Genomic DNA, 25,126 nt, shown 5'->3' on the forward strand with positions numbered 1-25,126 from the left:
CTGGGATTCCTTCAAGAAGTATTTATCAGGCCGATATGCCTAAGTGCTGTCCTCGGTCATCCTCTACTGCCCTCAGTCACAGTGATGAACTTGGGTCAGCCTGTGCAGGTTTTGGGAGAGTGGGTTACTAGGTGGAGGGAATCTCCAGAGTGAAGCCGCAGAGACAGAAAATGGGTTGAATTTGGCCCCCTGGGGAGTGGTGGGAGATGAGGCTGGGAAGTCCAAGTTCAGGGTTGGGGGCTGCCTATATCTTAGTGTCTTTTGAGGTCTGGCTCAGATACCATCTCCATGAAGCCTACTTGATTCTGCCAGACCTTGGGACTTCTTAGCCATGCCATGGGCTGCCTTGTGGCAGGATGGTGGATCTCTGAAGGTGGCTGTGGGCCCGTGCCCCGGGAGCAGGTGGGGAGGGCTGGCGGCAGCGGCGGCGGGGCTGCCCAGGTTTGGCCTCCGGGGCCAGAGTACTAGTCCCCACCTCTCCACTCCTGGGTGTGGAGACTGGGTAATGCCCATTTGGGTAAATGAACCTCCCCACTTTTCGCTGTGTGCATGGACCAGTGCTTGGTCTATGGAATATGAGTCTGGGTGACATTGTGGGACATCAGTGAGGCAGCTGCCTTTGTCTGGTCCCATGGTAGGTATGCTTTTACTGGGAGGCCCTCAACCCCTTAATCCTCACCACATCTTAAGTTTGTCTTCATTTGTCAAATGGTGAAATTGAAATTCAGAAAGGTAAAGTAACTTGCCCAAAGCCACACAGCTAGTAAGTAGCCCAGTCAGTATTTGAACCCTGGTCCATGTGGCATGAATCCTAGGATCAGCTCTTGGATATGCCATTCTGAGGGGATGGGCCATGAGTGGGCTTGGCACGGGGTTGGCCCATAGGAAGGTGATTCAAAAGGGTTGGTTCTACTTTCCTCTCCCTCCGCAGACCTAGTGCAGGCTTGGACCATGGAAGGCCCAGTGCAATCCACCAGCCATCTGGTATCTTCTTGTGTTTTTCTGGTACTTTCTTGCATTTAATGAATATTTCTTGAGCTCCTATTATGTGCTTAGGCAGTGGGGATTCAGTGAATAAAAAAGCCCCTTACTGCCCTGATATACACACGAGAAAGACAGACAATAGACAAGTGAAATATACAGTGTATTGGAAGATAAAAAGTGCTGTGGAGAGAACATAGCAGGAAAAGGGGCAGGCCTGGGGGCGGCAGGGGGGTGGTGCTAGGGAGGAGTGGGGAGAAGATACTGCAATTTTAAAAAAATGGCCTGGGAAGTCCTTATGGAGAACATATTTGTGTAGATCTGAAGGAGTGAAGGAGTGAGATGTGCAAACTTCTAGGGAAAGGCCCAGGCAGGAACAGCATGTGCAAAGGTCCTGAAGTGGGTATGTGCCTGGACTAGCCAGAAGTTCAGTGGGTCTGGAGTGGAGGAAGCAAGGGAAGAGTAGGAGGAGGAGGGGTTGGAGGGAACGGGGAGCCAGTTCACACAGGACCTGTTGGCTGCTGTATGATCTTGGGATTTTGTTCTGAGGGAGATGAGAGATGCAGGGTTCTAACAGAGGAAGGATGAGATGTGAGTGGCCTTGTGTCCAACCAGGTGGAGGCGCTGGCTGGAGAATGCCCTTGGTCGCCACCTGGTTGGGAGAGAGGCAGCAATAAAGACTGCTGAGTGAGATGGGGGGGGTGGCGGTGAGCCACAGCAGAACAGGCACTCCTTGGGGTTTCCAGTGGGCCACGGGAGGCCCAGAGACCTGGGTTCCACTGGCTCTGTGGCTGAGCTGCTGGGTCATCTTCGATCGTTCCGTGCCTTATATGCTCAGCTCTCAGTTGGGACTAGCAATGCTTGAGCTGTTGTCAAGAGCCAAGGAGCAGAGCCAACTACTACTGTGGGCGCTCCGGAGGTTGGGAGGGGGGCATCAGGGAAGGCTTTCTAGAGGCAGGGACCCTTGAGCTGAGCCTTAACGTCCAAAAAGTATGAAGCTGGGTGAAAGGAACACGGGTGACAATGGGGAGGATGGGGGAGGGCATCCAGGAGGAGGTACAGTGTGAGCAAAAGCTGAGAGGCTGGAGAGCAGGACACCAAAAAACAATGCGTGTTGAATGAGCTAAGCGACAGCCTCTGGGGAGTGGGGAGGCTGGAAGGCCCCTCCCTTCCATGGGGCACGGAGGGTTTGGTGTTGTCCCCACCCCCATTGCAGCAGCTGGCTGGCGGCCGGGGCTGGGGCTGTCCCTTCAGTGGAGCCTTCTCTGGCCACCTCTGGGGCTCCCCAGGGCCGGCCCCGCCCCTCGGACTGCGCGGGGAGGCAGGGGCGGGGCCAGGCGTCCCAGAGCCCGGCGGGAGCTCGTCGGGAGCAGGTGGGGAGGGCCGGTGGCGGCGGCGGGGCTGCCGGGGCTTGGCCTCCGGGGCCAGAGCACTAGTCCCCACCTCTCCCCTCCTCACCTGCCCCTCATGCCTACCAGACTTTTGCCTTGGCTGGGGCCCCCGACGAACCAGCCTTGCCTCCCTGTCCGGCGGGGATTCGGGGGCTGAGCTGTCTGGGGTCCCAGGGCCAATGCAGTGCCGCCTCCTCCGGGGCCTGGCGGGAGCCCTCTTCACCCTTCTGTGCATGGGGCTCCTCTCCCTACGGTACCACTCGAGCCTGTCCCCACAGGGCGTGCAGGAGACCCCCAGGCTGAGCCCGCCAAGCCCTCTGTCCCGTGAGCTGCGGCTGCAGGATGTCTTCATTGCAGTCAAGACGACCCGAGCCTTCCACCGCTCCCGCCTGGAGCTGCTGCTCGACACGTGGGTCTCCAGGACCAGGGAACAGGTGACAAGTGGGCAACTCTGGGCCCCAGGAGTGGGCCCTGGCCTGAGGGATGCCCGGAGGCCTTTCTTTTGGGCTGAGGTCCCCGGTGGCCTCCAGGGAGAAGCCACCTGCCCACCTGCCCTATCTGGGCTTGTCTTCCCATTTCTCCCTCCTCCTGGGATCAGGGGCTCCTGCCGTCCTGCCTGTGCCCCTCTCTGGCCCTGGAGCCAGGTTCTCCTCAGGCCCCCTGCTCCCTGTCTTTCAGGGGCCAGCCCAGGTCCTGCCCCAGACTCCTGGGGGTCCCTCTTGTCCCTGGCTGTTCCAGCACCAGTTTGCTCCTGCCCACCTTGGCCCAGCCTGGCGATGGGGCCAGCGGGAGGTGCCGGGCGGCGGGGGTAGAGACCTCTGTGAGGTCTTGACTCTGCTGTGTGCCCCCGCAGTCCAGGCCCCGGCGGCTGTCCCACTGCTGTGGCTGTGCTGGGGTGGGGGGAACAGGCGCCGAGCCGCTGAGGAGGGCAAGGTCTGGGGGTCGCCTTTTGGGCGGAGAGGGGCGGGGAGGGGGGCATCCTTTCAGAATTCCTGACAGCCCTGGGCCCTGTGCGGCGGCTGCCCAGGGCGTGCCCAGCACAGCTGAGTCTCATCTCCTGTGCTCCTTTCCTGTGGGGCAGTTTGGGACGGAGTGGGGAGGTCTGCTGTGAGGGGGTGGACAAGCGAGGGAAGGATGGCGGGGAGAGGTTAGAGGTGTGCCCAGCATGTGAGTATGTGTGTGTGTGTGCATGCGTGTGCGTGTGTGTGTGTGTGTGTGTGTGTGTGTGTGTATGCGCCTCTGCATGGAGCCTGGTATCCGCCTTAGACGGGCCATGACAAGACGTGTGTGGATGGATGACAGGGGTGTGTGACTTGTGTCTTTCTGGGGACAAGCTGAGTCCCTCTGGTTCTTGCCCTCCCCAGACCCAGTGCCCTCCCCAAGCCAAGTCAGTGATTTAGGGAACCATCTCTGGGGAAGGTGAAGGCTTTACACAAACACACACAAACGCACACACACACACACACACAGCTTTACACACACACTACTACGGTGACTGGCTCAGTGGGAGGAAGTGACTAGGCCTTTGGGGGGCACTGGAGGCTCCTGGGAGACCAAGGAGTAGGGAAGGTGATGTCTATAGGAGCCCAGGGCCTTCTGGGACGAGGGCACCCCACCCTCGATTTCCTGACCATGATGTTCTAGCACCCTATCTAACCTTTCCTCCAGTGGGACGCCAGCACCCAAGTTCTTCCCCGGGGCCCCCGCGCTGCTTCTCATCTTGGGGGAGATTCCGGTTTCTCCTGCGGAAGCCGCCGAGTCTGGCCCTCCCCGCAGACCTTCCTGTTTATGGTGCTGGGTCTGTGTACCCGGGAGCCTGCCTCACGTGATCTGAGGCCCCTTCCTGCCTTGTCTTGATCACCATGGTGGTGCCCTTGCCCCGGATGAGGAAACTGAGGCCAGAGAGGGGAAGTGCTTGTCAGCGACACCCCAAAGGCCTAGGGGCGCAGAGCCCAGGGGAACCCAGCCACCTCCTCCCGGCTGGGACCCTTCTTTCGTTACTAAGACCCAGGATCCCGAAGCTGCCTCATCACTCGGCTTACAAGAGAGGGTCCTTGGGCCCCCAGCCTGGGTGGGCCTGGCAGGACCAGGTCAGCAAAGGAGAGGAAGCAGCCACCCACTCTGTGTCTCGAGCTCAATCCCACATGCCAGCTAGGCGGGCAGCGGGAGGAGCTGTCAGCGGCTCAGTACCCCAGGGGCTGCCCATCAGATGCCTCGCTCCCTTTCACCCCTACGACAGCCACGAGTGGGAGGGATTGAGGTGGAAGATGAATTCACTTAGTTGCACAACCCCCACCCCAGCATAAAGGGGCAGAGTCGAGAAAACTTGTCCTTTATGCAGAGTTGAGAACAGGAAGGATGCTCGCATTGAGGAAGAGGAAGGGAAACAGGGAGACACATTCTTACCGCACCGCACCTCGCACCTCCTCTGGGGCCCCTTTGTCTCTATCCTTTGGCTCATCTCTCTCTGCGACCTTGGCCGAGGCCCTCCCCTTTTCAGCCCTCAGTTTCCCCATCTGCACAGGACAGGAGGGTCTCGGAGCCTCTCTTAGCTCTGCCATCAGGAGCGGGCCTGCGCTGGTTAACTCCAGGGCTGGGCGCCTGCCCCAACTGGTTAAGGGCAGCCGGGTGGCAGGTGGGCCTTTGTTGCGGCAGGCTGGGGCTCGTGTGGCCTTTGTCCCAGGCAGAGGGGGCGGGCTGGGGGAGGCCCGTTTTGCGATCAGTGGGGAGAACTTTCCCTTCCCCGCAGGCCCCTCGAGTGCAGTGGGTTGGGGGTGGGGCCACAGTGCCTGCCTCACATCTTCCAGCAGATGGCCCCCAGCCCCCCTCCCCTGACCCCAGCGGGCTGCCTGGCCTTTTGTTTTCCTGTGAGGTTTTAACCATTGTCAGAGTCTCCTCAAACAAATTAAATGCAACCCTTGGCTCAGAGGAAACTCTGCCCACTACTCTGTGCCAATCTCAGGGTTCCCGGGGACCGGAACGCCAGCCTCACACGCCCCGCCCAGCCCTTAGCCCTGCTGCAGGAACCCCCCACTTCCCCACTGATTCGGGCTCATTCATCCATCAGCAAATATGCCCTGGCCCATTTGGCTGGCCCATGCTCCAAACTCCAGAGAGTTCCAACGTCTGATGGCTGTTTGGTGGCAAAAGTGCCAGGGAGCAGGGCAAGAAAGGCCTGAATTCTTTCCTTGGCTCCCCAGGGGGCTGTGTTGAAAACAGACTTGGGGTGAGAGCAGGACAGAGTTGGGAGACCAGGGCAAAGGTGACTGCAGCAAAGCCGGCAGGAGAGGACCATGGAAGGGCTGGGCCACTGCTGGCCATGCTGGCTGCTGTGGAAAGCTGGCATCCTGGGTGAGGAAGAGAGGAGGCATGGTGACCCCAAGGTGCTGGGACCCAGCAAGATGGAGAGCACCCAGAGGGGCACAGGTCTGGGGGGAGCTGGGCCACTGAATCTGAGGCACCCAGGGAGAAACTGTGGTTGCCTTGGGGTTTGATGTCTTCTTGATGGGGCTGAATGCCGAGAGGCAGGATAGCGTTGCTGTGGCAGTGAATGGACAAAGAAGAGGGCCAGTGTCGGGCCACCAGCACTTTCTGCAGGGATATCCGGGGACCTCCAGTGTTATCTAAATCTGAAGGCGGGAGACATATTCCAGGGAGGGGCTGCTGAGGAGGTGGGTGCTGCCCAGGCCTCTCGGAGGTGAGCTGGGTGCCGGGACAGGGAGATAAAGCAGACCAGGCCAGTGCCCTTCAGAATCTCACTGTCTGGTGGGAGAGTCCAAAGGACAGATTTCTATAACTGAGGGGCTGCTGTTACTTACCATCAGGAGGAACAGGTCGCTGAGGGACACATGGGAGGGGTGTCAGGGAAGGCTTCCTGGAGGAAGCGGCGACTGAACTAGGACTTAGGGGACAAGAAATGGGCACAGCATGCGCAAAGGCTCAGAGGAGCGTGCACGTGTGTGGCACATTTGGGGAACTGAAAAACCTTTGGGTTTAAGAGAGGGGTGGGGCAGGAAGTGGCGAGATAGGCTGCGTCAGGCCCAGGGGCTGGGTGGCCCCTCATGGCCACACTTAGGAGGTGGCCTTTATCCCAAGGGCAGTAGGGAGCCACAGAAGGCGCTAGGCGGGGTGGTGAATATGGGTATTATCTGGTTCTGGTGCCGACAAGAGAACAGATCTGAAGATCTTGCACGAATCCATTGAAAGATAGTAAGTAGCTCAGAAGGCCCATGGTTATGGGCCCCGTGGAGACAGGACTTCTTCCTTTGTGCCCCTTCCTGTGCCCAACCCTGGCTTCTGGCCCCCGATGCCTCAGTTTACCCCAAGATAGGAAGCGGAGGCTGGCTTCACTGCCACCTCTTTCTTCTCCTTTCTCACATCATCTCCCTTCACCATCACAGCTACCCCTAGTCCCCATTTTCCAGCCAGGTAAACTGAGGCTCAAGGCAGGGGTCGACCTGATCTGAAGGGCTGGTTCCTGGAAACCAGGGAGAAGTTTGTGGCTGAGCAGGGAGGGGCATGCAGTTGGAGGCCCTGAGTCTGGAAGGAGGACAGGGCCAGCCCCGGAGTGGCTGAGGGCCTTTCAACAGGTGGGATGCTTTTTCCTTGGTCCTCCCTTGGAAAGAATTCAACATTGTCCAGGATCTGGGCAGGGCCCCCTGTGGGTCAGAGGAGGCTCTTGCTGTGCTTGGCAAATGAGAGGACTTGCTCAGGCAGGGAAAGGGACATGTACTGGGCAGGGCGTGGAATGGGGGTTAGACGGGTCCCCAGCTGTGTTCTGTCTGGCCCCAAGCGACCTCTAATTTGTCTCTCATTCAGTTTGTGTTCAATTTATCTAGGGCCTGAGTGGCCTCTCCCTGCCCGGGGTTGGGGGTGTTCTGAGACCTGTGGGTCTGAATCCCAGCTCAGCAGTTTCCAACTGTACAACCATAGTCTGTCCCTTAGCCATTTTGTGAGGAGAACAGCCTTGCCCTCTGTGAGGGGAACAGATTACCTAGCTTGAGGTTCAGGGAGGTCATCAGAGCTGGGGTTGGATCACGATGTAAAACTTCTGAGATGTGTAAGGACCTCGCACGTGCCCTGGGGCAGCCGGTGCGACTATGGAGAGACACGACCAACTCCCCTGGCTGGTGTGGTGCCCCAGGGCGTGGGTCTTCCCATGTAGAGTCTCTCTCCTGACAAAGTATCTTGGGTTGTGTAAATGTGGTGATGGAGGGGCCAAGTGGGACCGCAGCGTGTGTATGTGTGTGGGATAGAAGACGGTGTGACTCTGGGAGGGTCTCCATGGGCGCTGGTCTATAAGGGTGCTCGGGCAGGTGACACAGTGGCTGGTGCATGCTGGGAGGCTGTGTTGTGTGTCTTGTGGGGGTAGCTGAGAAAGTCATGGTGTCTGAAAGGAGTGTGTGATGATGTTGGTAGGGGTGTGTCTATCGCTGTTGGAGGGCACAGCTCTGGACCCGTGTTTCAGCAGGGGCGTGGCTGCGGGCTGCCCTTGGCCAACTTGGGTCCTGACTCCTCCCTCTTTCTCCTTCTTAGACGTTTGTCTTCACCGACAGCCCAGATGAAGGCCTCCAGGAGAGACTGGGTAACTCCAGATGGGGGTGGAGACTCCTCAGTTGTTTCCAGGGAAAGCTGGTGTGGCTGTCCCCTGGTCCCGGGTCCCCAGGAAACAGGGCTGCCCTCCTTGGCCATGTGGGGAGGGGAGCAGGCTTCTTTCCTGGAAGTGGGTGTGACACGAGGAGCGGCTGTCCTGGACAGTACCCTGGACCCCTGGGTCCCAGCCCAGCCTCCCATTCATTAGCTCTGGGGTCCTGGGAGGGTCAGTCCTCCCTGGCATCTGTTTCCTTGTGTGTAAAATGGGAATGGGTGGGGTCTTGCTCCGCATCCTCACGGTGTGCAGGGCTGCAGGGAGGAGCTGGGCAGGGTCCCCTGACTTGTCCCCACTTTTCAGGGTCCCACCTCGTGGTCACCAACTGCTCTGCTGAGCACAGTCACCCTGCCCTGTCCTGCAAGATGGCTGCTGAGTTTGACACCTTCTTGGCCAGCAGGCTGCGGTGAGTGCACCTGGGTTTCTGAGGGCAAGTGTGACCTTTGCCTCGGTCTAGTTCCTGAATAGGGTGTTGTGACAAAAAAGTGAAGTCAGCTGGGTCCAATGAATTTAAGCATGTAAGGGCCTCCTGGGGTCTGTCTCTGGGCAGACGGTCTGGGTTCAAATCTTGCCATTTACAGACTGTGTGACCTTGGGCAGGTGTCTTAACCTTTCTGAGCCTCTGTCCTACCTGTTAAGCGGGCCCGCTTTCCTCAGGAGCTCACACAGGGCATGGGCCCTCGGTGTTAGCTACTCTCTCCCTGCCTAATTTTGCTGACTGACTTATTGGGGGGCGCAGGGGGAGTCTGGCTAGCTGGCAGCCCTTGGGGACCCTCCTCCAAGCTTCCCATCCCTTTTCTGTCCCCACAGGTGGTTCTGCCACGTGGATGACGACAACTATGTGAACCCAAGGGCACTGTTGAAGCTGCTGAAAGCCTTCCCACAGACTCGCGACGTCTACGTAGGCCGGCCCAGCCTGAACCGGCCTATCCGCGCTTCTGAGCCCAGGCCCCACAACCACACGGTGGGTCCCTTGGTCCCTTCCTTCCTCCTTCCTCCTTCATGCGTTGACCATGGAGCCACATGGGGGCGGGGACACCAGGGCGGAGCCATATGGGGGGCGGAGCCATGTGGGGGCGGGGCCAGGTGGGTTTTCTGGCTTTCCCATTTGGTCTCCTCGCTGTGTGTTTGGGTTGCTGACTTCACCACCGATCCTGTCTTCTCTGTGAAATGGGGAGGCTCAGATAATGCAGGTGAGGCGCAGACTCCGGCATGCAGCAGGGCCTCAGTCACTGAGGAGCAGCGGCTCCTTCTGGTCACACAGTGACAGGGATGTGGGGGTGGGGTTGAGGTGGGGTGGGGGGTGGGGGCGGTGAGCTGAGGCGCCGACTCCATGGCAGGGCTCCCAGCCCCTGGTATTGTCCCGCAGTTGTACAGACTGTTCAGATGCCGGAAACTGTTGGGCCCTGTGGTAAATTGCGCAGCCCCCCACCCCCTGAGCTCTCCCCGCCCCTCTGTACCCCTCCTTTGTCCGGACTTCACTGACTGGCAACTAAAGAGGTGACACCCGGCACAATGAGGTCCCCAGCACCAGCTTCAGCTCCAGATCTAGATGGACGTTAATGAGGGTTGTGAGATTTAGGAAACGAATAAGCCAAAAATCAGGATAACAGTTAAATTGGACTTTGAGCTGAACAGGGAAGAATTTTGTAGTGGAAGTACGGAGTGTGGTTCTCTCCTAGTCCCCAGGACCCACCAGGCTTCTGGCATTGGTGTGGCCCAGGCCCCTAGAGGGCTCCCTTGGCCTCAGGGAAAAAGCTAGTCAGGCGGTGCCCCTGCCTTGAGACCGCACATGGAGCAGGTGCTGAGCCCCGCAGTGGGGCTCTCTACCACCCCTGCTCCCCATCTGCTTCGTTAGGGAAACCAAGAGTAGGAAACACACAACCTTAATTAGCAGCAGCTAATCGGCCTCTGAGCCCTAATTAAATCCTCTTGGGCCCTGGGTGTGTGTGTGTAAGTCGACTCCAGGTGAGCGAGGGGTGCCCCCCCCCCCCTGCTTGGCTGTAGGGGTTGAGAACGCCGTTCTGGAGCCTGGCTTCCTGGCTTCACACGCCAGCTCTGCCACCTCCTGGCTTCCCGACCTTTGCTCAAGTCACCCCACCCTTCTTTGCCTTAGTTTCCTCATCTGCAAAATGGGTGATAACCGTCCCCACCTAATAGGGTGGTTGTGAGAAGAAAAGGGAACAATTCAATGAGGTCACATACCCAAGTGCTTGGAATGGGATCTGGCATGTGATGACACTAGTGAGTGTCAGCAGTCGGTACCCAACCCAGCTCAGCCTTCATCTCGGTGCCTTCCTCCTGGGGAGGTTCAGCATCTGCTGGCGACACGCAGGTCCCAACCCCTCAATGGGCACTAATACCCTTGCACCCAGGCGGGATCCCTAGACTCTGCCCCAACGTGTCCTAGCCTGTTTGGATTCTGAGGTTCCCCCCAGGCTATGTGGTGTGGGGGGAGATAGCAAAAGCAGGTAGGATTTCTGGCTCAGGCTCAGTCCCAGCTCTGGGACCTGAGGCTGGTGACCTCCCTTCTCTGCACGTCAGTGCTCAGGGTTGGGTATGCCTACTGCTACTGCTGTTGTTCCTTTAATTATCTGGGAGGAGAAGCCCTGGACCCATAGGTTATTAAACAAGCATTCATTGAGCACCAACTGTATGTCAGGATCTTAAGAACCTGTTCATTCTGCTTAGAGGCCTGAACACCTCTGTCTAAGAGGATGTCATTTCCAGAAGCAGCTCATAGAGGTCTTTAGGAGGAGGACACAGGGATGGTTGAACTGGAGCAGGGGTGCTCAAAGGTGACAAATCTGAGGCCCAGAGAGGAGTGGTGGCTTTCTCTAGGTTACACAGCTGGGCAGTGGAGGAGGCTGAGGCCCCAGAATCAGGCTTCCCAGCTTCCTGCCCCTGGTTCTTCTCATTGCTGCATCGTAGGAGATAACCCAACCCCATGCAATGTGCATCCATTAAGCACCAACTGTGTACTTGGGAGAAGGTAACCATAGGGAGTTTGGTCAAGAGATAGGACAGCTGAAAGGGAGCAGGGTTTGCCAGAGCCTTAGAGAAATTCTTGAGTTGTGACTTCATGAGGCCTCCCAGAGAAGCAGGGCAGAGAGTGGTTTAAACTCCAAGGGAGGTTACAGGTTCCCGAGACTGAGATGTCAAGGGGTTTGCTGGCCTTGGGGGCTCACAGGCCTGCCCATCTTTCTCTCTTTACTCCGTGGGAAGCTTCATTCTCTCCTTGTGCAGAAAAGCTTTCTCAGTCCCTGGAGCTGGAAGTGATGAGGCCAGTCAGTGCAAGTGGCTTGGTATGGGGTATTTCAGGAGTACCGCTCCCAAGCCTGGTGACCCTGTAGAAAGCGTCTCTTCCTCCCAGCTAGCATAGGAGCTCAGGGAAGAACTCGGATTGGCTGGCCCAAGTCATGTGCCTGTCACTGGACCAATCACTGGGTCAGGGGTTGTGGCCTTGCGATCTACTCTTCCTGGGGCACCTGCCCCCCTCCTGGGACCCAGGGGAGCAGGTGCTGTATTTGGTGGCCCCTCCTGAGCCACTTGGGGTGAGGTGGGGGCATTCCTCTGGGGAAAGGGGTAAGGTGTGCTCTGTGGACAAATAGGTTATGTCTAATTGGTGACCCCATCACTCTTAATTAGCCATGTGACTAATGGGCCTCGGTATTCTTGTCTGTAAAATGGGCATGATGATGTCAAGCTGTAGCAAGACTTTAGGGAAAGGTGAAATAAAAAGGTTTTGAGTCATGCTGGTTGCAAGTGGAGGGGGGCCCAGCCGTGGCCCTCCCACCCCCAGGCTCATCCTACACCTTGGCCCTTCCCACCTCTCCCCCCAGAGGCTGGTACAGTTCTGGTTTGCCACCGGGGGTGCTGGCTTCTGCATCAGCCGTGAACTGGCTTTGAAGATGGCCCCGTGGGCCAGGTAAGCAAAGCCCCACAGGTGGGTGGTGGAGAGCAGGGCCTGGTGTATGGGGCGGTCCTTTGCTGCAGGAAGGGCTTGAGAGAGAGCTCAGGAGTAAACCTGCCTCTCATTCATGCTGTGTCACAGTTACACAGTTAGTGGAGAGAAAGCCACCTGCCATCCTGCCATCAGGGCACTCTGCCACACACAGGCAAGTTGTGTAATCCCTGGGAGCCTCAGTGCCCCCATCTGTAAAATGGACCTGATAATGTGATAGCTAATGGTTGGCGGGAGGCTGAACAATTGGGCTGGCACCCAGTCCCCCATGTCACAGGGGAGGTGAAGTGTAGAGGTGTTCAGAGGAAGGAAGAAGTAGGGTCTTCTGCTTGGGGCCAGGAGGAAGGCTTCCTGGAAGAGGTGGCCTTTGAACTGGGATAGCCCTAGAGGCCCCTGAGTGAAGGGGATCCTGGGGGTGGCCGAAGCCCCTAATATGGGATGAGGGTACTGATATTCTGGAGAGGAAGTAGTAAAGGCCTGGCCTCTTGAGGTCTGCGTGGACAGGCTGTTGTTATTTGCAACTATCGTTATTAGCTGTTGATTTTAGCAACAATATCCGTGTTACCCCCTTATATTGGGGGCCCATTCTGAGCCAGGCCTGCACTTCACTAAGGCATCAAGACTGACTGCTTGTCAGTCTTGTTTCCACAGCTAAGGAGACTGAGGCGTGAGAGGTTGGGCAAGTGATTGGTCCAAGGTCACCCAGGTCTGAGGTCACTCAGCTGCTGGGTTTGACTCCAAGGCCTGCCTGCTCCATCCAACCTGGATGGGAGGGGCCCTCCAGGGGGGGAACTCGGGCCCCGGTTGGGAGCTGTAATGCTATCGTAGGGCATGTCCAGAGCAGGTGTGTACACATGACCAGGGGTCCTTCCAGGGCCTGGTGCCCCCATCTGGGCTTCCGCCCACCTTTATGGTATATTTCTGTGAACTGGAAAAAGTATCCCCCCTTGGGCAGGTGCAGCCCTCGGGCACAACCTGGAATGAGAATGGAAGGCTGGCCCTGTGCCCCTCAGTCAGGCATTCTGTACAGAGGCAGGCCTTGGAGTCAAACCCAGCAGCTGAGTGACCTCAGACCTGGGTGACCTTGGACCAATCACTTGCCCAACCTGGCCCCAAGGGGTGTTCATGGGGTATGCAGTCCGGTGATGCCCTTCCCTGGGACACGGCCCCTTCCCTCCTCCACATCTGGCTCACTCCAGAGCATCCTGTAAGACTCCGTTTAAAGCCTGCCATTGTCATGATTAAATGAAAAGCAAAACAAAATTGTGCCACCTCCTCTGGGAAGCCCACCTTACACTCCCTGTGTCTCCCAAGCCTCATGCTTTCCTCTGCCTTCAGAGCCAGTCCGGCCCTGAAATGATGTGTTCCTCTGTCTCCCTTCAGAGTGGGGGCCCCTGTCATCTCTGTATCTACAGCCCCAGCATGGTCCCTGGCACACGGGTAGCTCCTGGAGTTCAGCAATGAATGAATGAGCGAATGCATGTAAAGAGAGGAAGGGATACATTTATAAAGGGCTTCTTCTTGCCATTCTTCCCCTTGAACTTCACAATAGCCCAGTGAGGGCAGGGCCATTATCACGCCCATTTCGCAGAAGAGGAAGCTGAGGGTCCCCTGGTTCATGGCTTGCCAGAAGTCACCCGGTGCCCAGGAGGCAGATGCTGGAGCTGGAGCTCTGCTCTTCCCATCTGTCCCTGGGAGGGAGGGCCTTCCGGGAGGCAGGGCGAGCTCTGTGTCACTCGCCACTGCACGGCTCTCTCTCTCAGTGGCTCCCGCTTCATGGAAACATCTGCCCTCATCCGGTTGCCCGACGACTGCACCGTGGGCTACATTGTCGAGTGCAAGCTAGGCGGCCGCCTGCAGCCCAGCCCCCTCTTCCACTCCCACTTGGAGACCCTCCAGCTGCTGGGGGCTGCCCAGCTCCCAGAGCAGGTGAGCTGGCCTTGGGGCGGTAGGGGAGGGATGCATGTCGGGGGGGGGTATTCCCTACTGAGGGGGAAACTGAAGCCCAAGGTGGGAAAGGACCCTCAGATGGACCCACGTGACTCAGCCCTCTCCACCACCAGCCCTCAAGGGTTAGCGCTTATGATGCTCAAATTCTTTGGTCTGGTCCCCAGTGCCAGCTGCAGCGGCCTGCACGGACCAGGTGAAGCTTACCTTCAGGTTCACACCGCTCCCCTTCCCTGCCTTCACCACTCCCTCCTGTCCCTCTGTTCCTTCTTCAGTCTTCCAACCCCCAGCATCCCTCCAAAGGGGTCAGGCATGCCCTTTCCAACTCTGCCTGTTGGCTGTCCCGCCTTCATCAGAGCTTACCTGCCCGCTGCCCCCCTGCTTTTGTTCTAACCCAGATGTTGCTGGGAGAGAGCAGGTGCTTAGTGGGAAACCTCAGGCGTCATGTCTGGCTGGGGGAGGGGGACCCCATTCCGCCACCTGGCAAGCAACGACTCGACTCTACAGAGTTCCAGCTGGCTCTGCCTTGCGCCCGTGGCTGTCCTCCTCATGGGTGGCCAGTCTGGTAGGGGATCCTGGCTGGGAAGGTCCCTGAGATCCTCCACCCAACAGTGTGAGTCAGAACCCTTTGGTAACGAGGGACACAAATGCAACACAGACCATATGTTGGACATATAAAGGTTCATGAGCCCGGGAAGCCAGGGGCTGCTTGCTAGTTCTGGCTGAGTCTGCGTGCCCAGACTGCCCCACTCTGGCCTGTCTTCCCTGACATTGGGCTCACCCTGAGGGGGGGGTCACTCCTTGGGGGGCAAGATGGCAGCTCTAGGTTTCCACCCCACCCTGAGGAGGAGCGCTCCTTTTTCCGCCACATCCCAGGGCTGGTGCTCAGTGGTCTGGATGGCCTGAGCTGATGCCCACGGAAGGCTCGCTTGTGTCACAGGACGCGTCCCCTCCCAGAGCCAGGAGTTAGTGTGGATTCACCAGGCCTGGACCTGGGCTGTAGTGTTGGCCTCGGTAAGACCGGATGGGCTGAAGCCAGGAAAGGGACGCTGACTTTGGGCAGCCCAAACCAGGTACCCTAATGGCAGGGATTTCCAGAATACCCACCACGCCAGACACCGTGCGTGGTTTTATCTGCTTTAACTCTGCTTCCTTCCAACATTTGCGTGAGGGGAGCTCTAACATTCCCATTCTACAGGTGGACAAACCGAGGCCCAGAGAGCAGAACTAACCATGGCACAGTTAGCATTAGGCAGAGGGGGATTTGAACCCTGCCCAGGTGGCCCCTAAGCCCACAGTCTTTAACCACTGTGGTCGACTGCTTCACGACAAGGGGCATTAGCCCATGTCCTCATTGCGTGTGGAGTATCCCAAGGGTGGAGACGGAGTGCCGAGGCCCCACAGTGAGGCTCAAGAAGCCGCTGTCCGGGCATGGAATTTACTGGAAGGGTGCTTTCCCCTCTTGAGACTCAGTTTCCTAGTCTGTAGGCAAGGGATTTTTTCCGGCCTCTCAGGTAGGGCCACTGCTGGGGATGCAAATTAGGGATAGTGCCCCACAAGCTTGAAGTTCCTGCGGAGTGGGGTGGGCTCCTCGGTGAGGGCTAAAGGTGGGGTTTTAGGGACAGAGGCAGGCTCTCTGCGCCCCTCAGAGTGCCTTATGGGCTTTCCCTGCTTCTGCCCCAATACCGCCCCCTTGTGGTGTTCTCTGTGGGACACCCCACCAACCTTCATTTTCTTCTGGGCTTTTCTCTGCCCAGGTCACCCTCAGCTATGGCGTCTTTGAGGGGAAGCTCAATGTCATTAAGCTACAAGGCCCCTTCTCCCCCGAGGATGACCCTTCCAGGTGAGTCTAGGGGCGCAAACTATAGGATCGGAGCTGGGGGTCTGTGTCCGGGTATCCAAACATAGGGGAACCTGGAGGGAGGGAAGGCCTTGGAGGCTGACAGCACAGAGCTGGGAGTGCAGGGAGTGGATTTCAGTCTCTACTCTCCCCCAGAATTGCTGTGTGACCTTGGGTGAATACCTTGCTCTCTCTGGGCCTCAGTCTCCCCATTTGGAGCACAAGGAGGCTGGGTGTCATGGATCTGAAGGGCTCTCCCAGGCTTCCGGAATTCTTCAGGAGCTCCTGGAATACTGAAGTGTCTTCCCTGAGCAAAGGAGATGTTCTAAGGGAAGAACTTCAGGTCCTGATGGGAAAATTTTATTTGAGCTTTTGTAGGCTCTCTGTTTCTTTGATACTCTTCAGTGGTCCCTTTCAGTAGGTAGGGCAGAGGGCTCATGACTGTTTAAGGGGCCCTGCGGCCAGGGCTGCGTTGAATAAGTTAGACATTACACGGAGACAGAGTTCGGCTTAATATAGGAAAAAAATTTCACATTTCTAAGATGAAAGGAACCGCCTTCTCATGGGGTGAGCTCCTTGTCAGTGGAAGGGCACAGCTATAGCTAGACTATCAGGAGGTTTAAGAGCAGATGTGAAATTCTTTCTGAGCCTGAAGATTCTAGAATCCAAAGGTTTCTGCCTTGTAGGGCTGGAGCCGACTGGGGACTCAGATACATGGGACTGGATAGTCTGGCCTCAGCTGGGGTCTCATCGTGGCATCTCTGGTCTTTGGAGTCTCTCTAAACAGGTGGTTTCCATGAGCCCTGCCCCCCTCCCGGGGATATTTGGCGATGTCTGGAGACATTTTTTATTGTGATGACTCAGGAGGATTCTACTGGCTTCTCATGGGAAGAGGTCTAGGGTGCTATAAACATTCGACAAGGCACAGGGCACCCCACAACGAAAACTTATGTAGCCCTAAATTGTAAGGGTGCCGAGGAGGAAAAATCCTGTTCCAAATCACCTCTGTGACACGGGCTCCCCTAGGAGCCCGTGGAGTGAGCGTGCGAGTTGGGGTGACCGTCTTGTCCATTTCTGGTCTCTCCACAGGTTCCGTTCCCTCCACTGTCTCCTCTATCCAGATACTCCTTGGTGCCCACAACTGATGGCCAGATGAACCCTGAACAGCAAAATTTGGGCTGAGGCTTCTGGTTGTCCTTGGTCTCCCCAGGCAGCCCTGGGGTCTTGTGGCAAGCGCCTTTTGTGGGGGAGTCCCTGGCTGGGCCTCTGAGTGGTGGGTCAACCCAGGGTTGGATGGTGGCTGGCAGTGAAGGCGTGGCGTCCTAGGCCTCTGGGAGGTGGGCTGGACAGCCCAGAGAACAGGTGCACCAGGGGAGGGCCTGAGAGGTCCCAGGGGCTGGGCTTCTATGGGCCTTGGGTGGCTGAACTGAAAAAGCACAGAGAACCCCTGAACTGGGTTGGGGTTCAGGGTTCCTAACCTCCAGAGGATCACATGGGCCCTGGGGTGGGGTCTGGCCTCCACCCCCAGCTCTGGTCTCTGTCATTCCCCTGGGGTCAAGCACTGGGCCATCCATTCCGGGCTCCTCGGCTGGATCTCCAACCCCTGAGGGCGCCCAGCTGGAATAAGGACAGAGCCCGGGGCCCGGGGCAGGGACTGTCATTGCTGACCAGTGGCCAGCTCCTTGCTCCGACCCCTGGCAAACGGATCCCATTTCGTTTGGGGTATCAGCGTGCTCAGACCCAGATGGTGGGTGGTGATGGTTCCCAGCCCATCGTGACGGTCCTTTTGCTCACTTTCCCAGCCTCCCTTGCTCAGCGTGTCAGTGTGAAATAAGCAAGGCCAATGGAGAGGCTCCTGGGGAAGATTTTGCGGCCCTGTACCCATCTTCATGCTGTGAATGTGGGTGTGATGTCTGGATCTGGGGCAGTTGCCTTGTTACCGTGAAGGAAAGGCCTTGACCGTCATGCGCTCTTGTCCCTTTTGGCACCTGGTTCTGTAAGAAGATTAAACCCTTACTTGTTTCAAACTCTCTTGGTCTGGTCTTCTGTTACGTGCGTGGCCAGTGTGTTCCTGGCTGGGGCGGGCTCTTAGGTCAGCCTGTCCCAGTGGTGGTGGCATTGGTCTGGATCCCGTGCTAGATGTTCCTGTTCTGCATTTCCTGGTTGTATATGTGACCTTGAAGCATCCACTTTGTCTCCCTGGGTTCTTTGCCCATTTTATAGAGGTAGGAAGGAATCCCTTCTCTGTGGGTCGACAGCCGGGTGAAATGATAGAGTGTTCGCAAAGGGCTTAGCCCGGCCTGGCCTGGAGAAGGAAGGTTTCCGTGAGCAGTGAGTGCTTCTAGCACGTGCTGAGTCACGGAGAGCCAGTGTGTGTGAGGGCATGCGTGGCTGTTTGGTGTGGCGTGTCCCCTTTCCACACAGGTCTGTGCATAAGGACACACATGTGGTGAATGTATGTATGGGTGCCCACATCACACACACGTATGTACTACGTAGACACGTGTGACTGGGTGTGCGCCATGTGGCGCTAGTATGCTGCGGGCTACTTCTCCTATTCTCTGTCCCTGGAGCCTGGGTTGGGGGTAGCGAGAGAACTGGGAGAGGCAGAGTGGAGACGTAGCTGAGGGAGTCAGCCTCTGGGGCCAGAGAAAGGGGCAGTCTGACAGCCGGGATAGGAGGCGAATCGATCCAAGCGTGCTTAGGGTCACAGGTTGCAATGACCCACCTGAATGAAGGTACACAGTCATGGTGGACGTTCAGGAATGCCACAGCTGAAGTTGGGGACCGTAGGGATGGGACACCTCTTCTCCCCATGTGCCCTTCCCAGTGGCATGGGATGTTGGGGCCACCATGGAGATCTGGGCTGGGGGTAGGAGGGGGGACAGAGGAGAGATCCTGAGGGATAGTGGGGCTCTAAGCCAGGCAGCCAAGGCTGGGGGCTCATTGGAGTGGACCCCCTCCAGCCCCTGGAGGACCTTGTCCTTCATGTAACTCTGTCTGGGACAACTGGAACCACAGAGCACCGGAGCCTTGGGCCTGGTTTTCAAAGGGGAGTTTGAGGCCCAGAGAGGGACTGCCATGTGTTTGTGGTCACACAGCAGGTCAAGTGCAGAGTCGGATTGCTTGGGCTCTTGCAAAGCCTCCTTTCTTTCTGGGCTAAGCTAAGGCTGGGTTTTTGGGACACGAATGGAGTAGGGATAGCCCTGGCCCTGCAGCCCTGGTGGGGGATGGACGGGTGTGCTCCACAGCTGTTGTCCTCTCCACCCCGTATGCGGAAGGCTGCCGGCCGGCCTGCTTTTAGAAACAGCAGCAGCAGATTTGCGGGTTGTTCCCAGATCCTGGGGGTCGGGTGGAGGGAACAGGACTCGGGCCATCTGCTGCCTCCATTGTCCCAGAATAGCTATGGTAGGGAGGGGGAGCAGAGTCAGCAAGGATCAGAATTGGGATGGAGGAAGGGGGGTGGGTGGGTGTCTGGATTTAACCCTTTGCATGTCTGTAGGGGAGAGGATAAAGCTGCCTGCACTCTGGACTGAGGTGACCCAAGTGGGCCCCACAGGCAGGGCTGGCAGAGGGGGAGAGGGACAAGGTTGGACCATGCTGTATTGGTCTTGAGGTGCCCCTTGGGCAGATATTATTCCCATTCGACAGATTAGGAGACTGAAGCACAGAGAGGGAAAAGGCCGTGGTCCAGGTCACAGGACTTAGAGGTAAGAGAATGAAGGCTTCAGGCAACTTGGTTCTGCAGTTGTCGCCTCAGCATGGGTTGACTCTGAAGGGTTAGGAGAGTTCTGCGCTCCTCTCCACCTCTGGCTCTATGTCCTTGGGCAGGTTACGTCACCATTCCCTGGCCCCACCAGTGAAAGAGACACTGTGACTCCTACGTTGAGTGCTGTGCGGCTCGGAGGTTGTTCTCTACAGAGATCTCCCGGAATAGGTATTACCTGCCAAATAAAGAGCCGCTCCCTGGCCTCTCTCAGAGGTAAAAGGGGGGGCGGGCAGGGGGCTGCACTGGCCACCCCCTCCCCTCTACCATCTGGGGCTGGGCCACGGTCCGCCTCACCTGTGTCCCCGCAGCCAACCTCCTTGCTCACCGCTCGCAGGTACACTGGACCCCTTGATTCCCCTGGTGGAAGTCCAGCTGGTTTCCCCCAGATGGGTGATCAGCTTGGGGGAACCTGACCATGTTTAGTATCCCCCCAAAAGGGAAAACCTGACCTTCCGTGCTCTTGATGGAATGCAGTAGGAAGGACACAGCACTGCCCAGGAAGTCCGCTTGCCTGAGTCATTGACCCTAGGCAGGCCAACTTTCTGGATCTAAATACCAGTTTCACGAAATGTGAGAGGATAGTGAAACATGTTCAATGGCCCCGTGAGGGTTCAGCCCACCACGTCAACAGGGAGATCACTCTATAGGATGAAGAACATGGTTTCTTCAGCAAATAAGAGGGCATACACAAGGCAGGAAGGAAGGACCGTTAGAGATTATAAGAGATTTGAGAGGCAGAGCAACCGAATGCAGTGCATGGACCTTGTTTAGACCCTGGTTCGAATAAATGGGCGAGAAAAGGTGTTTTTGAGAAAAGTGAGGAAATTTGACCATGGACTTTGTATTAGATGGTGTTAAGAAATTGTTAATTTGGGGGTACCTGGGTGGCTCTGTTGGTTACAAGTCTGCCTTCAGCTCAGGTCATGATATCAGGGTCCCAGGATCAAGCCCCAAATTGGGTTTCCTGCTCAATGGGGAGCCTGCTTCCTCCTCTCCCTCTGCCCTGCTTGTGTTCTCTCTCTCTGTCTCTCAAATAAATAAATGAAATCTGAAAAAAAAAGAAATTATTAATTTTACTAGGTGTGATAATGATACTGAGATTCTCTTTGATTTTTTTAAAGTTTATTGATTTAAGTAGTGTCTATGCCCGAGGTGGGGCTTGAACTCATGACCCCAAGATCAAGAATTGCACGCTCTTCTGACTCAATCAGCCAGGCACCCCCAGGTTCTTTTTTTTTTAATAAGAAATGTTCTCACATAAAAGAGAGATATTCTGAAATATTTATGGGTGAAATGATATAATGTCTGGAATTTTCTTTAAAAGGGAGCTTGAGGGGAGGAATGAAATAAGACTAGCAAAATACGGGTGGTTGTGGAAGCTGGGTGATGGACCCATGGGGGTTCATAATGCACTCTCTGTACTTTGAGGGTGTGTTTGAACATTTCCATAATAAAAAATAAAATAATGAGGGTCTGTGGCTATTCCATTTGTTGGCTCTGGCCCTCCCCCTTCTCTTTCTCCCTCCCTTACCCCCTCCTCCATGTCCCACATTCAGGCCCAGATAACATCTGTTCTCATCAGACACCGCAGTCTGGTTCCATTTTCTGTTCTCCCCCAAACAGCCAGAGAAAGGAGAGGCAGACCTTGACCGGAAGCTGGCCCTGCCTGAATGACATTTGGCCTATTGCCTGGCTTCCCCGAGGCCTACCCTGATTCTTTTGGTTCTGAGCACTTGTTCCTGCTGCTTTGTAACCCAGTGGCACTCTCCCTGTGCACAGTCATTGGACACATTCCTCCACCCACTTACCACCCCCTCCGTCGTCTGTCCAGTAAGAATTTACTGCTCACCTTCTCCGGGTCGGGGGAGAAGAACCTCACACAGAGAGGTTGCTTACACCGATGCAGGACCTAGCCTCAAGAGGGAGATCAAATCCCAGTCGGGACATATTAAAAACCTGGAGTATCTGGTAATGATGATGAAACAAGACCATGGTGTATAAGGAGGAAGGACTACAATATGGGGAGCCTACAAGGCAGCAGGGGCAGGAAGATTTGATGTGGGTGTTGATGGATCTGGGTCTTGAGTCGTGAGGCCATCAGAAGGAGCAGCGTGTGTCATGCACTACCTTGCAGACAGGACTAGGGAGGCCCTAAGGAAAGGGACCAATGCTGGTTATGGTTATGGGTAATCCTGTTTTCTGTTGTCTACTTATCTCATCTCGCAGGATAAAGGTGAAGTCTGTGCCTAGCATGGTGTCCACGTAAAGCAGAGGGACCTCTTTTCCTCCTTCACTCTGACACTTCTTCCTGAATGACTTTGCAAATTTCTCCCAGAGCAGAGGCTCTGCTAGATGCATTTCCCTTCTCAGTACTGGGCACATAGCAGGCACATCATGAAGACTAGCGACCATTTAGATGAAGGAGTCAATTTTAGGCCAATATTAAGGTGGTTGCATTAAAATCTCGGGTGGCTGGTACGGAGGGATCCCAGAGCCCCATCTTAGATCCTCAGAATCCAAACCTCCAAATAAAGGGCTAAGGAGTCTGTATGTTTTCCTGATTCCCCAGGAGGCTATAAATTGCTGCTGGGTTAGAGGACGAAGTGGGGTTGAGGTGAGTTCAGCACCACGGACAGAACCCTCCCTGCTGCCTCCATCTACTCTCCTCCCAGGGACCAGCTGGGGACAGGCATTCCCTGTGTGTGTGTGTGTGTGTGTGTGTGTGTGTGTGTGTCTAACCTGGTGCGGAAGGTCTAATCCTGATCTAAGCCTGGTCTAAGCCTGGTGTGGAAGAGGTGACACCTGTGGTGCTGACTCCCTTGTCTACCCAGCCCTCATCCTTGCTTCAAGAGTGAGTTTCAGGGCAGGCACCAGCCCTGCTGTGGGAGACAGCTCTGACTGCACAGGGAGGGGCCATATAATAAATATTCCCTCCATTTCTTTTATAAGTTGTAAATGACCCCCATACTGTGCAAGCAGCAGAGCATGGAGGCTGAGCTGGTGTGAACAAATTAATCCCCCAAATATGGTTTGAGCACCTACTGTGTTCAAGAGCTGTGCTGGTAGCCAAGGGGCACATAGGAATGAACAACGTATAGCCGCGACCCCAAGGATCCGACAGCTTGTCAGACATGGTTCACTGATTGTTAGAAAGGAGAGCAGCCTTGAAGATAACCAGACCCTAGTCAGCAAATGTGTGTACAGGAGAGGCAGACAGGAGAGTGAAATGAACAGACGACTAGTAGCAGAAGCTTCCTGGCGCTGAGATCTGATCCTGGCACAGACTAGCTGCATGGCCTTGTGCAGGCTGCACAGAAACCAGAGCCTCAGTTTCCTAATCTGAGAAATGGGAGTGATGACACCCTCCTCCCCCCCCATTACAGGGCACTTGGGCACAGGGCATCCAGCTCAGTGCCCACGACACAGCTCAAGTGCCACTCATTGTTCATAGACTCCAAATTTATGCCAGGCATGATGCCAGATACCATGAACTAGGTGGATGAGAGCTGTCACCCAAGGATCTTATACTGGGGTGTAGGGCAGAGGTGGTACTTCCTCTCTTCTTCCTGGTCCTTGGCTGGACTCTATTTTCAGCATCCCTTAAAGTGAGGACAACCATGTGACTGAATTCTGACTGATGGTTGTGCTGTACTTGTAAATACGCCCCCCCACCCCCACACAAGGGGATCTCTCTCTGTCCTCATCACTGGCTGGCTCGTAGGGACTGTGGGTTAGGGGAGGGCGGAGGACGGAGATGGAGAAACCCAGGACCCCGAATCTCCCCATGGAAGTCTGTCCACCAAATGGCTGTGCTGAATTGTTAGAAGAACCAGAAGCAAACTTGTGTTGGGCTGAGCTCCTGGGTTTGGGATGCTTGTGACAATGCTTACTGGATCCTGACAAATACAGCAAGGTACAATAAACAGGTAAACACACAAGCAGGAGTTCTAGAACATGATGGTGTGATGATGGACATACACAGGGAGGAAATGGTGGATGGTCTTTGGGTCACACATTATCCCTTTGCTTTTAACTTCTTCTAAGTTCAACTAATAAACCTTTAGCCCCTCAGTGGTCCGGGTCTGAAACTCTCTTCCTTTGGACATGTAACTTCCACCATTTTACATGGTATGTATACAGCTCATACCATGACCCTGCCTTCTGGATTTTATTTGACACACCTGCTGGCTAGGTTTGTCTTTCACTTGGCCTGCTGGGTTGGAAACCTGTCCTTTCTAGCTATGTTCCTCCCATATCCTCGCCTTCTGGGGTAAAGATCCTAACCTGGGTGTGTTCCTGCCAGCCATGTCTCTCCAGCCCACGGACCCTCCAGCTTTATTCAGTATTCAGGTGACAATATCTTTGCACCTTTCATGACTTTACAGAGGCTGGCTACAGACCATGAGAGAGGAAACACCCAATTTACCAGTCGGTTTGCAAGAGATTCATGTAGTCTGAATCTGTTTTATTTGTATCTGGTTATTTTAGAATTAAATCAAAATCAACTCGAATACATAAGTAAGATGTTTACTGTTCCATTTACTCATTGCTGCATAACAGCTGCTACCCCAAAGCTTAGTGGCTGAAGACACCACCTATTTTGCTCATGAATCTGCAGTTTGGGCAGGATTCACGGGACAGTTTGTTTGTGCTCAACCAGGTATCAGCTGGGCAGCTCTGGGCTGGGGTCCGGGTCATCTGGAGGCTCTCTCACGGGTCTGAAACCTGGGTGAGGAAGTCTCAAATTGCTGACATTGTTCTCTACCTCTAAGGGGTCTCTCTGGCCTGACTTTTCTGGGTAGCTGGACTTCTTACCTGTTGTCTCAGGACCCCCAGCCTAGGGGGTTAGGTAGAAGCTGGATTGCCTCTTATGACCTGGCCTAGGAGGGAATGAGCATCACTTCAACAGAAAACAGTAACCAAGGCTGACCCCTAATCAAAGAGGAAGAGTTTGACTCCCCATACCCCTTTTATTTATTTTTTAAAAAAGATTTTATTTATTTTTTTGATGCAGAGAGAGAGAGAGGGAGAGAGAGAGAGACAGAGAGCAAGCACCACCAGGGGGACCAGCAGGCAGGGGAGAAGCAGGCCCCTGGCTGAGCAAGGAGCCTGGTGTGGGGTTCAATTCCAGGACACTGAGATCATGACCTAAGCTGAAGGCAGACCCTTAACCGACTGAGCCACCCAGGCAATGCCCGTGTGCCCTTTAAAAAGTATGTTATTAATTTTTAAAATCGTGTTAAAGCATATATAATAAATGGTGGCATATTAACCACTTTAAATGAACAACTTAGTGACATTAATCATATTCACCATGTTGGGCAGCCATTACCAAAGCTTTTTATTTTTTTTTTTTATTTTTTTAAAAGATTTTATTTATTAATTTGACAGAGAGAAATCACAAGTAGGCGGAGAGGCAGCCAGAGAGAGAAAGAGAGGGAAGCAGGCTCTCCGCTGAGCAGAGCGCCCGATGCGGGACTCGATCCCAGGACTCTGAGATCATGACCTGAGCCGAAGGCAGCGGCTTAACCCACTGAGCCACCCAGGCGCCCACCAAAGCTTTTTAAAAAGATTTATTTATTTATTT

General features: G+C 55.6%; 1 protein-coding gene across 1 annotated transcript; it reads left to right on the forward strand.

The window, feature by feature from the left end:
• The first annotated feature begins 2,238 nt into the window (after nucleotides 1-2,238).
• Nucleotides 2,239-17,797, forward strand: MFNG (MFNG O-fucosylpeptide 3-beta-N-acetylglucosaminyltransferase). The gene is made up of 8 exons (XM_059402068.1): nucleotides 2,239-2,806; nucleotides 7,908-7,956; nucleotides 8,323-8,425; nucleotides 8,830-8,983; nucleotides 11,862-11,947; nucleotides 13,747-13,912; nucleotides 15,688-15,773; nucleotides 16,860-17,797. The coding sequence occupies exons 1-8, from the start codon at nucleotides 2,552-2,554 to the stop codon at nucleotides 16,924-16,926; spliced, it is 966 nt and encodes a 321-aa protein (XP_059258051.1). The 5' UTR covers nucleotides 2,239-2,551; the 3' UTR covers nucleotides 16,927-17,797.
• Nucleotides 17,798-25,126: the final 7,329 nt, after the last annotated feature.

The sequence above is a fragment of the Mustela nigripes genome, chromosome 6 (assembly GCF_022355385.1).
Source record: "Mustela nigripes isolate SB6536 chromosome 6, MUSNIG.SB6536, whole genome shotgun sequence".
Classification (NCBI taxonomy): domain Eukaryota; kingdom Metazoa; phylum Chordata; class Mammalia; order Carnivora; family Mustelidae; genus Mustela; species Mustela nigripes.

Bases quoted from the DNA above. Each gene is read 5' to 3' on its own strand.
- MFNG (XM_059402068.1), top strand. From the start codon at position 2,552: ATGCAGTGCCGCCTCCTCCGGGGCCTGGCGGGAGCCCTCTTCACCCTT. The intron at 8,426-8,829 runs GTGAGTGCACCT...CTGTCCCCACAG, and splicing joins TTCTTGGCCAGCAGGCTGCG to GTGGTTCTGCCACGTGGATG. The intron at 15,774-16,859 runs GTGAGTCTAGGG...GTCTCTCCACAG, and splicing joins CCCGAGGATGACCCTTCCAG to GTTCCGTTCCCTCCACTGTC.